The sequence below is a fragment of the Schistocerca cancellata genome, chromosome 10 (genome assembly GCF_023864275.1).
Source record: "Schistocerca cancellata isolate TAMUIC-IGC-003103 chromosome 10, iqSchCanc2.1, whole genome shotgun sequence".
Lineage (NCBI taxonomy): Eukaryota > Metazoa > Arthropoda > Insecta > Orthoptera > Acrididae > Schistocerca > Schistocerca cancellata.
The window spans coordinates 162,419,835-162,435,423 of record NC_064635.1 but is presented as its reverse complement, the minus strand read 5'-3'; the positions used below and the strand labels follow the sequence as shown (position 1 = coordinate 162,435,423).

General features: G+C 40.5%; 1 protein-coding gene across 5 annotated transcripts in view; it reads right to left on the bottom strand.

Annotated features, from left to right (window-relative positions):
- Window positions 1-15,589, bottom strand: part of LOC126106859 (spectrin beta chain) — a 484,283-nt gene that overhangs the window by 123,249 nt on the left and 345,445 nt on the right. For all 5 annotated transcript variants that reach the window (XM_049913255.1, XM_049913253.1, XM_049913254.1 and 2 more), the window contains exons 10-15: window positions 15,298-15,436; window positions 13,378-13,590; window positions 10,561-10,752; window positions 7,441-7,641; window positions 1,284-1,496; window positions 1,046-1,192 (exon numbers count right to left, since the gene is read on the bottom strand). In XM_049913255.1, the coding sequence (XP_049769212.1) occupies window positions 1,046-1,192; window positions 1,284-1,496; window positions 7,441-7,641; window positions 10,561-10,752; window positions 13,378-13,590; window positions 15,298-15,436 (1,105 nt within the window). The remainder of the gene's footprint in view (window positions 1-1,045; window positions 1,193-1,283; window positions 1,497-7,440; window positions 7,642-10,560; window positions 10,753-13,377; window positions 13,591-15,297; window positions 15,437-15,589) is intronic.

The window sequence follows — 15,589 nt, the reverse complement described above, 5'->3', positions numbered from 1 at the left end:
ACGACGATTCCCCTGACAGACATCACGTACACTAGGCACGCATTCAAAAATTAACTTATGATTCATTCAGAAATCAACTTACAGAGTGCGTTCAAAAACCAAGAGGGATGCGTTTCAAAATCATGAGTAATCGGTAGACCAACGTGCGCTGGATGCTAGGCTCTTTGTGAAACATGATTTTTTTCTTCTCAAGAATATGAATTTGGCGCCCCCTCCACCACCGTAATTGTCATTCGGGTCAGATACATCGGTTTGCCCCGCCACTCAACTGCGCATGCGCATGAGCCCGCTCGTAACTCCTATAACGAATCTAGTTAAACCGTTGTGACGTCACTCTCATCGGAGACATTTTGTTGTTATAAAGCATTGCATAGTCTTCCTAACACCTTTGACACATTTTGTTGTTGGCAAACGTTTGTATGAGCACTGTGTTTTGTTGTTGTATATGGCACATTTCCTTTGAAATTTATGTTTTATTTTCATAATTTTTTCTCGTTTACGTTTTATTGTTGTAGTATTATTCTGCAGTAGCGGGATAGAGTAATATCCTTTGTTAGAGCATCGATTCTTACCAGTCAATATTGCAAAAATTTAACGGAAACCTAAAATAATGAAAAATTCCCGGAATTCTAAAAAATTCCCGGGTTTTTCCCGGTTTTCTCCAGGATGAAAAAATTCCCGGGTTTTTCCCGGATCTCCCGGTTGTCCCGGCTCGTATACACCCTGTTTTTGTTTCAACATGTAAACTATCTGCCACTTGTTTTTAATTTCCCATGTTTTGCTGTATATCTGAAGATTGTCACTGTTGACCGAAACCGATAGTCTGAGGACCAAAAATTTTGCAATCATTAACAGAAATAAAAGAAATTTATCCTACACCTCCTGGATAGCCATTTTAATTTGCGACTGTCACAGCTTGTGAAATTAATTTTATGTACTGTTTATTTCCTCTTGTTCCCTCCACAAAATTAGATCATTTAACTTATAACTGCCTCAATAACCAATGTAAACTCTCCAACTGCACCAGTAAGAACACATCGCTCACCTTCTCGCTTATCCATTGACCGACACCATCAGACTCGCTGAGCAGTTTGTACAGAGACAATGCGTCGAGCAGCCGCTGCTTCCTCAGTTTGGCAAACTCCAGGAGTTCCTTGTAACGGTGGTCAATGCTGGCCAGCCGTTCGACAACCTGTGAGCAATTTACAAGCAATCAGAACGACAAATTCACAGTCTAATTTGGTCATTTAGATTACTTGACAATACTGCACACTGTGGCTTACCTGTGGAGCCTGGCGGTCCTGCTCTCCCAGCTGGGACGCCTGCTGGTGCAGGGCTTCTATGGCTCCCGCATAGTTCTTCAGCTCGTCCGTCACGTCCTTGTGCTTTTTCAGCAACGACTGCACATTGGCTTCGTCACGGCCGACATCTTCGCTCGAAACGAGCCGCAGTGTATCCAACATCCAAATGTCGACGTCGTCCGCATCTGCGAAGAACTGGAAAAAACGGACACGATCACAATTTTTGTGGGATTTCCAAAACTGAAAAACACTTGCAACACAATACAGTTACATGTTTCATGTACACAATTTTTCAGGCAGTGTTTTCTTCTTCACATACCATGGAAAAGTCATGTGAACACAAAGTAGAGCATATTGGAAGTAAGCGTGCAAGCAATAAAACTTGGCCCCTGACAACCAAATTAGCTGAGCAGGGAAAGGGGCAATGGTGGTGGTGATGGTGGTGGTGGTGAGAGAGGCCACACTGCAGCAGTGGAAGAGCAGCCCAAATTGCAGACTTGCCGCTTCCAATGTAAATTTGAAGACCACACTCACAATTTCATATACCTGACTACTGAGTATTCTACAAGTCAACAAGACAGCAATGCCACACTTTTTAAAACTGACATAGCAATAACAATGCTCTCAAGTCCATTGACCAACAGCCTGCCCACAGGTGAGTGAGGTTGCAGTTCCTTAGGAACAGAGAGATTAACTCACCCAGTGCTATTGTTCATATTCAAGTGATATTCCAGAGTTGCCACATATAATTTCCGTGGTATTTGTGTAACTGACTACACTAGTAATTCTTATTACAATCATTATTAGTCATATCACTGAAGAGTTTGAATATGGTAAATTGAAAATGAGTTGAAACTGACAACCTTTTTTCTTAAAATGTAAACGTTGAAACCACTGGAATAACTTTTTAATATACAATCTTTGACATCATGTTCTTGGTGGGAGGGACTGATATTACATGTGGCATATTTGTAGAAGTCATAAGTCTGACCCCATATTGTGGGGAGGGGAGGGCGTTTCACTTTGAGAAGCAAGTGTTAAGAAAATGTGAAGAAGTCCATATCGAAGCCTGCACAATTTCATTCAAATTGCTTACATAAAGAGTCCTAAAACCTGTAAACAATTTTTCAGACAGAAATATCAAACATCTTCCACTAAAACTGTGCTAACAATGACATACTTTAAGTAAAACAGATTCACTTTAATATTGTCAATCTATAATTTGTGAACATGTTAATTTCCTCGTATTTGTTGTCACGGTTTGACAAAAATGTTGTGAACTCGTTCACAGAAAATAGTCGTGAGTTTTGGTGTCTAAAATAACTTAAAGCGATTCTTTAGTTCCCCCTGGCTTATTTGTCAATCGAACAGTTCACAGGTGTGCTGCCAGTCCGCAGTGTCCAACGGGTACAATATCCCGGCAATCGAACACGGCACCATTGTCAGGTGTGCTGACAAACTGAGCTCCTGACTGCGCATGGCCAACTAGTATCCCCTCCCACCACAAGCCAGTCCCTCTACAGTCCGCACCCGCAGATGTGTGACGACACTCGTGGAGATGCTCGCATTGGAGTCTGTTGTAGTGTCGATGTAGGTGCTCCAACTGCCCCAGTCGCCAGAGTGTTGTGTTTTCTGAGCATCTTAATTAGACCCAGTGCTAGTTCCCTGGCCTTGCTGACATTATAGCCACAGTCCCAACTGATACACGGGGTGTTCAAAAAGAAACGAGCCGGAGGCATAATTACAAAAACCAGTACCTGTATGTAAGAAGTATTGACCCTGGCTGTTGAGACACTTGTGCCACTGTGAGACAAGGCGGTGAACGGCTGTCTCAAAATTCCTGGGGCTGCAATGTTAACCGGTTCCACACACACAGCTGGACGTCGTCATCCGAGGTGAATTGTTTGTACCTCGGAGCCTTTTTAAGGGGACCAAAAATGTCGTAATCAAAGGGAGAGAGGTCCGGACTGTATGGGAGATGCCCGAGAACCTAATATTTGAATTTCTGCAGGAGTGCTGCGTCTGTGTTGACCGTGTGAGGCTTTTCATTGCCGTGGGGCAGAATGACCCTGCTGGTGAGATTGCCATGGTCATTTTGATCTGATTGATTGACGAATGGTGGCCAAGGCTTGTGAGCAACGCTGGGCATTCACTGTTGTCCTGTGCTGCAGGAAGTGAAACAGAAGGGGGCCATCTGCGTCAAGGAAGAATGTCAGCATAACGATTCACCTCGGACGATGACGACGACCTGCTGTACATGCGGAGCTGGTTAACACTGCGGCCCCAGGAATTTTACGAGACAGACATTCACCGCCTTGTGTCACAGAGGGACAAGTGTCTCAACAGCCAGGGTCAATACTTTTAACATACAGATGCTGGTTTCTGTAATTATGCCTCCAGCTTGCTTCTTTTTGAATGCCTCTTATATAATTATTCCTGATGCGAATTTCAATGGCTTCTCTACTGACTCCTTCCCAGTATTTGGAAGCCTGCACTAAAATCCTGGGATGGTCATATTTCATTGAACGATTTTCTGACGAACAGTGCTCTGCAGATTTGTTGGAATACACTAGTCGAGTGTGCCACTAGTGTTCTCAGTTTCGATCTTGGAATGTGCGCACTGTTTGTCCAATATATGCCTTGCTACATTGTCACACAATCTGATATACCCTGGCCTTCCACACTCCCCAATAATGACCATGTTTTACTGGGCAGGCAAAAGACAAATCTTACATGGTGCTCTTTCAGTATGAACCCAACTTTTCCTGACAGTGTGCCTGCATATAGTATAAAGTCTGTGGCTACCTCTGCCTATGGGATTTCTTCTACCTCAACAGGTTGTACTGTAGTGGTGGAGCTAAAAAGCCATTCTGCCTACCCTTTTTAACACAGTTCTGAGTGTTCCAGTTCCTGGGGCAGACACACTGTGTCTGATATTGTGTATGCCCTGTGTATTAGTGTTTTAGTACCCCATTTCTCTGCACAGGGCGGTGGCAGCTATCTACATGCAAACACAGGTCAGTGCATGTTTCCTTAAGATACCCACCATGGCACAGGGTGCCATTTGCTCTTCTCTTGAGCATGACATCCAGGAATGGTAGTCGTCTTTCTTCTTTACCAGAGGGGGGTCATCAAGAAATTGTTACCACAAGGACCTGTGCCACCAAGATTTTATGGATTCACGGAGGTTTACGAAGACATGGTGCTCACATTACATCCACAATTCTGCGGGTTTTGTGAAATGCCTCAACAACTTCAGGTCAAAGGACTCAGATCGTGGTGAGCTTTGACACTGTTTTGTTACTCACTAGGTTGCCTTTATGAGAGTCTAGAACATCAATCACAATTTTGAGTAGAAGACCAACGACCTTTACAGGCATGTCCTAACCGCTACGTATTTTCTATTTAAGAGAGAACAGTTCGAGCAAATAGAGGGAGTTAAAATGGGCAGCCCACTCTTGCTAGTGTTTGCAAATTTGCATGTGGGGGCACTTCGAGGAGGATGAAGCCCTGATGTCATCCAAATGTACCCCAACAAGTTGGCAGTCAGAGCACTTTTTGTGCGAAAATCGTGTAACGGAATGTGATCATACAAGGATTTGAGCACAGACCTCCAAATAGTCGAAGAACTTGTTAGAGAAGCCATCAAAATTCAGGCCAGGGAAAATCTTATCAATATCAACTGCGACTATAATCTCAGCAAGGCTTGCGAACTAGCACTGGGTCTAATTAACATTATACTCAGCAAAGACAACGATCCGGCGACCAGGAAACCTAAGTCACAAAGGGTGCTGACGTGCATCCTCAAGTACGGACCACGGATGGAACAGCTTGCGTTGGGAGGGTATGAGAGTTGGCTGCACACCCGATTGCCTAAATATTGTGCCCAATGGACACCATGAACCGGAAATACACCCATAGACTGTTCATCTTCTGAACTGTAGATTGTATTCAACCAAATAGCTGATCAGGAATGGACAGTTAACCTTCAGTGTAAATAAAATCATTGTAAGGTTATAATAGAAGGAAACATTCCACGAAGGAAAAATATATCTAAAAACAAAGATGATGTGACTTACCAAATGAAAGTGCTGGCAGGTCGACACACACACAAACGAACACAAACATACACACAAAATTCAAGCTTTCGCAACAGACTGTTGCCTCATCAGGAAAGAGGGAAGGAGAGGGAAAGACGAAAGGATGTGGGTTTTAAGGGAGAGGGTAAGGAGTCATTCCAGTCCCGGGAGCGGAAAGACTTACCTTCGGGGGGAAAAAGGACGGGTACTCACTCGCACACACACACATATCCATCCACACATATACAGACACAAGCAGACATATTTAAAGACAAAGAGTTTGGGTAAACTCTTTGTCTTTAAATATGTCTGCTTGTGTCTGTATATGTGTGGATGGATATGTGTGTGTGTGCGAGTGGGTAAACTCTTTGTCTTTAAATATGTCTGCTTGTGTCTGTATATGTGTGGATGGATATGTGTGGATGGATATGTGTGTGTGTGTGCGCGAGTGAGTACCCGTCCTTTTTCCCCTCGAAGGTAAGTCTTTCCGCTCCCGGGACTGGAATGACTCCTTACCCTCTCCCTTAAAACCCACATCCTTTCGTCTTTCCCTCTCCTTCCCTCTTTCCTGATGAGGCAACAGTCTGTTGCGAAAGCTTGAATTTTGTGTGTATGTTTGTGTTCGTTTGTGTGTCTGTCGACCTGCCAGCACTTTCATTTGGTAAGTCACATCATCTTTGTTTTTAGATATATAAAATCATTGTAATATGCATAAATAATTTTTTTGTATAGATTGATTAAACAAATGACAAGCAGTTACAGGAATTAGTCACAGCAGTGAGGCACATTTGAAAATCTGGTACAATTTAAGGTGGAAGAACCATATAAACCGAACTACAGCTATGAAGGGGGCGATGCCAAACAAATTGGTCACAAGAATCCTATGGAAATTAACTTAGGAGGCTGCTAATAAAATCCTCATTCAATCAACCCTTTTGCGCTGTTCATCAGTATGGAACTGTTTCAAAGTTAAGTTAAAAGAAAGTATTCAAATGGCCCTCATGCTCCATAACAGGGCTGTCAGTCACTGCAAAAGCACCACTGTTATGTTCAATAAACTCAATCCTTCCTGCTGTCAATAGTATTTTAAAATTTTGTTTGTGGCTGGAGCAGCAACTGTAGAATGAAATCATCTTGTAGAAATACTGAACAGCTAATCAGTCACAAACTGGAATCTTTATTAAAATCCCTTTTACCATGGTTTCAACACTTATAAAAACATCATCTTCAGAAGGAAATATAGACAACTCTATTACATGTGATGGCAGAGGTCTGTTAAAACAATGATTCTGTATTTTTGTGATTCAGCCTAGAACTTATGGGACAAACATACTGGATTTGCCCAATCTTGTCAGGAGCAGTTTCCTTCCCACATCAAAGCTGAAATAAGTACACCATGTGAATAATATTCATGTCTACAGATTGAGGATATTTTGTGGACAACAACCATTATTCTTGCACAATGGTCAATCAATCTGCAAGTGTGTCTAGTAGAAGCAAACAGCAGGAGCAAATGCAAAGCAGGCATAGCCAGCTCACACTTCGGGTGTATCACTCTGACACAAAAACCATAGGTTGCTTATGCAACTACGGAAGTCTGAAGAAGTTCCAGGGAGATTGGAACTGGTCACGTATTTTTTTTTAAAGGGCAATTGGTACTGAAAAATAACGAAATATTACACCTGCTTTAGATTATGAAATTCTCAACAACTAACAAGGAAGACCATGGGAGCATTCACTGCAGCCTGAAATATATGTATATCTATTAACATCTTTCTCTGCTTTTTCTTTGCACAGCATGACACCCAGACACAGGTACGGTGACCTGCTGTCTTTATCACATTAAAATATTTATTAGTAAACTCTAAATTCACCATGGGGATGTTGCGGAACACCTAAATCACAAAGGCTTGGCTACAATTCCACAAATTAAATACTTTCTTACTGTCCTTCTATAGCATTTCCATCACTATTAATAAATTCCCAACACGAGGAAATAGTCTGGACAACCTAGAATAAATACAAAACAAAAAATTTCAAAAACTGTATCGGCAATTTACCTGGTGGAAGTCGACTGCTTCCTCGAGCCTCTTGCGCCTGTAGGCAGACAGCTCAAGCAGGTGATTCCAAGAGTCGAGAATCTCATCCAGTCGCTCTTGCACACGTGCAGCACCGAAGTGCTGCCGACCGACCAAGTCCCGGCCGACATCCACGACAGACATGAGCTGTGGCTCGTGGCTGCTGATCTCGTTCTCCAGAGCCTGCGGCGAGAAATCGGTAATCAATAATAAGAGTAACAACAGTGGCATATGGTGGAGAAGAGTTGTGCAACTTCTCACATAATCGCCGCTGGAGTAAAGACAATAATTGTGAACACAATTAATAGCTTAATATTTTTAGATTTGAGCTTCAGAATTGTACTGACTGGTTTTCTGGAGCTATTTTCATTTTTCCCAGATTTATTGCATATTGTGTACGGGTACAACACTGAGTTAACAACTGCACTCTTAGAATTAAAAGTATTAATATGACAAATTATTCTCAATAACAAATTTGCATTTCTTTATGCAGTTTTTCAACAGAACTTTCAAAATTACTTAGTAACTAAGTTTTAACAGTACCTTAAATATATGTAAGCTTGTAAATTTAGGATATTGGGAGTCTGTTACTGCCAAAACTACACTTTATACACAATCACCACTAACAAATACAAAAATCAGATGTGAGAATTCTGGCAGATGTGAGAATTCTGGCAGATTCAGATGTGTTCCTAACACACATTTTCCCCTTTTTGTCAACCCCAGAATAGCAATATGCCAATCATCATCATTGATAGGAAAACTCCATGGCAGACGTCCAATTTCCATTAGTGTTCGGCTATATGTCATTTGATGTGAGTTTTATGCTGTGCAGCAGTATGAAGTATCAGACAATCATCACGGTCATATTTTACCACCAATTATAATCAGAGGCCAGTGCCTTCTTGTGATGCCACACCCTCCAGGCATGTCAGAAGTAGGTTAATTAGAGAGTAACAAGCCCTTGCAGATAGCAATGACATTAATTAGTTTTTACTACAATTTGATTCACAATTTTGTTTGCGTCACAAGAGAGAATGAGGGGTAGCACATAGACAATAATGGTGCCCCAGAATACAAGTGTTGTCCACAATTTTTGCTGGTTGTAACTAGAATTAATTCAGAAATTGATAATTTTTGTACAGACAGCATTCTCTGTTGTAAGGTAGCCCTTCGTGCTAAGTTTTAGCAGATCATGCCACACAAATACAGCAGAGGTGCTGGAGAAACAGTTCTGACCATTAAGCCCGGTCCACACGCAACGATCTGTCTGCGCAGACATTGGCGCAGATGTCTGTACATGCAAAAGATCGCTGCAAATGTGGTGTGTTCACACGACACAAACCCCAATCTACTACTCGCCCGCCATCTGTCTGTGTAGAAAAGAAATATCTTGGCAAGCGACTACGCTCCCCATAAATGTCAAAAACTTAATTCAGTTATTTTGAAATATAGAAATGGAGGAAGTTCTGTTGTGGTCTGTGTTCGCAACTTGTGTTGCAAAAAACATCAGACCAACCGCAGGAAACAGTGAAGGCGGTCAAAATGGTGTAGACAGTGGCTGCTAAAGCGAAAGCAGTTTTCTCACGTACATTTACTGTGAGAGTTGCAGGGCGAACCTGTTTTGTTTTACATTACCTCGTGTTCCATTTCCTGGCACATTGACACTCCAATTTCATCTTCAATTGTACTCCTGCTTGGTCTTGGCGTTTCTTGATTACTAAGGAAGCCAAGCACATCAAAATACTATAACGTTGGCTGGTATACTTGATCTACTCTTACACCAGATCTTCTAGATTTCTGAACTTTGGATTACTCTTTTCGGTATCAATTCGCTGACAGACTTAATTTACTTGACTTGCCTTCATGCACTCATCCTTCAGGACAGCGTAAATAGCTTCACATGTGTTGGGTATTATTTTACTCAACGCTTGTTTCGATATTGCAGCTGAAAATTCCAAATCCTTGTAGCTCCTTCCTGTTGCTAGGAATCTTAATGTTACGCCAGCCGTTTATGAGGAGAAATTGCCCTTCTCATACAAGTATTTTTTTCTCATAATATGAGGGGTTACAAGCTTTAACAGATAATTATAAGTTTCGACATCGATCTGCAAGTAATTTCGCCAGTTGGTAACAATTTTTTTTTATTACCGTTTCTCTGTTTGACGAGGCGTCAACTGCCCGCAATTTTTCAATTAGAGCATTGAATGGTGCTGCCTTTTTGTCTCGGTCACTATATTCTTTACTTTTAATCTTCCACAAACATGGGTGGTTTCTATATATGTCAAGGAATTCACTTACAAACTCTCGAGAACACTGATGAGTATCAGTCATTTTAATGCCCTGTGCGCACAAATACAAACACTAGACTGAGCAAACAGCTGTTTCGCGCCAGATTTGCGGCGATCTCCTGTCCACATGCTCCAACTTGTCTGCGCAGATGTGGTTTGAACCCACAGATTTGAGAGGTTTCGCTCAAACCTCCAACTCCAACTTGCAGGTTTGCACACACCTCAGGTTGGTGCAAATCTTCTGTCCACACGCAACGATCTGTCTGCGCAGATGTGATGTGCGCAGACAGATCGTTGCGTGTGGATGGGCCTTTAGAAGTAGTCAGAGTATGGTAACCTAACACAACTAAGCAGCCTGCCCATAACTGTGTGAATGAGCACAATAAGGCTGGCTACGGAAAGTGCAGTCTTCTGCACAGGCAGCAGTTTTCTTTTTTTTTTTCTTCTTTTCTTTTCTTTCAAAATCTGAAGTACTGAATACTCTTTCTCCTCCGTCCTCAACTGCGTGCTTAATTTCTCCATTTTGTGCCCTCCGATTACTTACGTGGGTAGTTTTTCCTTTTCAGCAAGCAGTGTCTACTGGTATTGTAATAACGTTCTTGTATCCACGCACTTTAGTCATCGCAGAAGTAGGATAGTGGCCTCTTGTCTCCAAACCATGCACCTGGGAACATGTTTTTCCTATTCACGCAGTAAATATTTACTCTCGATTTTGTCACTTGGTTGCGTGAGACAATTGCTGACCACAGTTTCCTTACAGAGGGCAGCATGCAAGCCACCTGAGACCTGAGATAACTAGTCGGGTCCTTACCTTGTGTTTGGAAAGCAGCAGATTGATGGTGGTGAGGTCGTGTCCGATATCTCCCGTCGAGACAATCTGCTCCTTCTCCTTGATCCAGTTCTCCTCGTCGGCCATGTCCCAGTAGAATTGCCATAGTTTGCGGCTCTCCTCCAGGCGTGCTCTCCGCTCCACCGCCAACTTGACGAGTTCGGCATATGCGTCCTACGAATGAGGAGAGAAAAATTACCGACAGAAAGCAACAATTATTCGTACAGTATTTCCTGCTCTGAAAAATTTCTCGGCACAAATTGTAATGAGAGTAAAAATTCAGCAATACAATTCAAGTGTGAAGTTTCGGGCCCCGAACTTCCAACAGGGGTATTTGGAAGTGGGTCAGTTTTAGAAAGCTGTGAAAGACATGATGATACTGCAGATTAAATACCAACAATGTAATTCATTCATTGATATTTGCCTAGCCTTTCCCTCGCTACAGGTGGATCCCCTCATCCTGTGGTCTGACTGAGCTGCCCTTCCTTTGCATATACAAGCATTTACATACTTTCATGTCTAGTTTCACTACAGTGATCATAAGAAAACTTTTCCAGACTGAAAAATGTGAGATTTGTGTAAAAAGTGAAAGAATACAGATGACCCTAGGGTATTCTGTCACAACATTACCACCTCCTCACACAATTTTATCTATACCATGACTGTTTCAGAATTTAAAAAATAGATACAAATGTGAAATTACATTGTAACTGCCACTAGTCTGAATAATTTTATTTTGTTTCACCTGTTACATAAACATATAATAATATGACCTTTGATGGCTTAATATACCTTACAATCATGAATTAAAATGTGTCATTTTAACACCACAGTACAGTCATAAACATATTAAAGTATTCTATTTACAGTGCAAGTGCAAATGTGGAAGTTTTTCACTGACACAGGAAATGAAAATCTTGTAGCCAATCTTGTACTTTATTTCATTTGATAATACAATGTAAATGGACAGATGGAAAAAAAAAAATTCAACTCATCAAATGGCAGCAGGGGAAAACACACACACACACACACACACACACACACACACACACACACACAAAATTATATTATCAATAATTGATTATTTTTGTTATTTTATTTCATTTGCGTTTTTTTTTCTTTTTTTGCATAAAACTAACAACTATATAACTCATTTACTGCTACACGATGAACTGAATTGGATGCCTTGCCCAAAAAGGTTGGGACGAAGCAAGCTGGGATATTTTTACTTCCACTCTTGTTTTGCCACCTGTCTCCTTAAAATTCATTTTTTCACTTAACTAATTACCATCAACATACACGAGTATAATCAGCATTTTCATAAAAGAGAAAGATTGGTCCTCAGTTTTAAAGAATATAACACCAGCTCTAATTTTGTGCTTAGTTTTATGTATATAACTGATTTTCTAATTTATTTTTACTATGCCTAGCTAGTATCTTCTGTTATAGGGTGAAATCAGTAATTGTTTCATAACTTAAATTCTACAGTTGACTTATAACAAATATAAATTCTGTACTGATTATAAACATTTGAAGGAACAAGTAATAGTAATCTTAAAAGTATCTATTTGGCTCTAATCGAAAACATGTTAGCAAAGCCAGCTCTTAATCCCAAAGTAATTACCAGTTTTGTCAAAAGTATTGTTTGTGTAACTATATCTGTTAATTTCATCATTTAAACAAATAATTCAACCTAACTCTTGTAGAAGAAGAAAGTGTTAAAAACACAGACTTTATCGATGTATTAAGAGTTACGTTGTACTTGTAATTTCTGTAACTTAAACATCGAACAATGTATAGTTTCAGTCCCTATTATTGTGAGGATATACAAGGGCCCAATTTTTGACACCGAGGACAATCGACGAAGAAATAAAGCAGGCAAACGTCACGAAGTGTTACTGTATTCCCGAAGAATGAAGTTGTGGCTCCAAAAGACATTGTACTACAGCAGAACAACAAAATGCTATGACCACATGTGGTGAATTACAAGCAAAAATATTCCTAAAAGAATAGTCAGCCCCGTGACAGCCCTTGATGAAATGTTTGTGGAATATGTAATTAAATAAAACCTATTGTTTCCCTTATAAACATTACTGAGTGAAATGCATTATCATAAACAGTATTTTATCACTTTCTGGATCTCTTACTACATAACAATATTAGATATTTGGCCACCACAGAACCCACTTTAAGACAGATTGGAAGAAGAGCAATCTTCTAATGGAAAACCACATATTCTCTATAATGTGGAAGTGTTCACTTGTTCTGTGGTCTTATCAATGCCAGATGAAACCATCATCGTGTGCACCCAGACGAAGCAAATTCAAACATGTCACACACATTACATTGCCACAGGATATAAATGTCGAAACTCTAGTTAAAAGAAAACTTGTCTTACATGCTGCTGTAACTACTGGGGGAAGAAATGGGCGGTCATCAATCTGAGGATTGTTTCGAATGTCACAATTGTCTACTAGGGACAGTCATATTTCAAGTAATACGTTGTTTCCTTCCTCCGACCTTTGAATTGAGTTGCTCTGCCAGTTTTAGGTCATCTACAGTTTGATGTGAATTCTGAAACATTTTTTTCCAACAAACGACACCTAAGGTGAATGAAGAGATAAGCGACATAAAAATCCCGGAAGTGGCCAGGGATCGAACCCGAGACATCTGAATCTGAAGCCTGCTCTTTACCACTGAACCATGTCTGTATTATATATGATCCTAAAATTAAGGAGGCGCCGGCAACACCTGTTACCAAATTTACACTCTCTCAATTATATCATTTAAGAAACTCACCTCCAGCTGTTGCACCCTCTCCACAATGATGGCCGGGTCGCACGGCCGGTAGCCTTCGGCAGCCTCCTGGTCGAGGAAGCGCTGCGACTGCTGCACCACCGCCTTCACTCTCTCCCCGAGCACGTTTATATCTGCTTCCACTAGAGAGTGCTTCTGCAGGAGGTCCTCCACACCCATGAGGTGCTTTCCGTAATCGTCCGACAGCAGGCGTAGCTGTAAAATAAGCAGTAAAGTTAAAGCATTCAGTACTTGAGTCTCTCTCCCACAGCAACTTGAGAAAAGAGGGGTAGCAGGGCAGACTCATTTTTTAAAAATTAGTTTCAGCAGTTTCTGGCACAATTAAAACATTAACTGCTTTTATAAATTGTAAACTTTTGACTGACTTCTAAACCAAAAAGGGTAACCAATGAATACTGCGAACAGAAAATAAAGCCATTTTCCTTAGGATGGCTGTCAATTACTAGCAAAACATTATTAAGGGCACTACAGATTTACAACCTTGGCTGTTGGCCCAGTATTAACTACGAATCATTTTGTGCAAGGTCTATCTAGCTCCCAATTAAAGGTTTGGCACAACTCTCCACCTCTCCTCTGAGAAATTCTTAAGATTTCAGAGTATTTTTAAACAGGAATTTTGCTTTTCTTCTGTGTTGGTTTGAAATATGAAATCTTAGTTCTAGGGATAAAATAACCTGTGGCCTGCTTCTGAGCTGAGGTTGGGTTGGAAAATGATAGTTTTAGTTGTCATAAGCTAAGTGATATGTGTGAATACTACTACGGGCCCTTCCTAAGTCGTGACTATCACACAGAAAACTTAAGCTGTGCTCAAAATGAAATTATTCCAATTAGTGTTTCTCCAGCACCTTGATTACCATGTTTTTTTCTATTTATTTTTTAAGTCTGAAATGTAAATAGATTATACAGACATAAGCTTTAAGGAAAATGATGGATGGTTCCTCAGATTTTTCTAGTAAAAAGTCATTCTTCTTCTGTCACTAATATTGCCACATTTTGCAGATGCTAGTATTAAATGCCTAGGGCCTCCATTCTGATACTTTTCCACTTCATCACTTGTAATAGAAAAATTCCATAAACATATTTTAGAGCAAAATTATGTTATGAGACACCATAGACATGTAGCCACAGTGAACATCAGAACACCAAATATTCAGTTATTGTAGTCAAAGGTATTTTGTGCTGGAGCTTGCACAGGGACCACACCTACAGCTGCACACAGCCAGTACTAGACAGGAATAAATAAGCATTTCAATATGAAGTTTAATACCTGCAGATTATCACAAAACCTTCAAAACTATAATGACTTACAATAAACTGCAATAAACAGTGCAGTTCACAAACTTCTACAAACAAAAGGCTACTTGCTGCTTGATAATTACTGTTCTGGATCTCTTATCCAACAAAATTATGTTCAGGCGCATCAATGTGTGTATTTGAATAAAAACATCCATTAATTAAGCAGATAATAATCAAAGGCTGAGTATGGAGTAAAAGGACACAAGAACAGAAGTACAGGACAAATGAGAAGCAACAACAAATAGCATTTATTGATTCCCTTTCAGACTGGTTTGCTTTTTGTTCCTCAATACAGAGCTCTGGATTACTTTCATAATACTCCTGTTTTGTTCAACCTTCATCCCCCCACCCCCTGCGTCAGTTAAGATAGCATCAAGTTCTTTAAGCTGGCATGTATGTGACTTACGCTGCTGTTGGCCAGTTAAGCAGAAAACCAATTCTATCAATACTGAATTGAAATTTCAGTTTGGTGGATACTTTCTTTGCAAACTCCCATTAACGAAATTGAAGCCTTTTCCTCTGCAAACCACACAGCAGCAACAAATTGACAACTAATTTCCAGCTATAGGACAAATAAATCTGTATTTTCTATTCTTGATTACTCACCTTAAGTTCTTCCATAGAGTCCAATATGTAGAGCATCTCTTGGAAGTTCTGCTGTAACTGGAGAGAAAGCTCCAGGCGAAGACGGCGAGCTCTGAGAAGCTCCAGGAGGTAATTCCACAGACGAAGAACGTTGTCTTTCCTGTTAAGGTCAAATCCTCATTTAATAACTTCTAGTAACTGTACTATCCTTGAAGACTATTTCTGCAATCAAAACATGCTACCAAAAACTGTAACACAATTTAAAAAATAAATAAATATGTACAGGAAATCTGTTTTCATCATTTCATCCAGC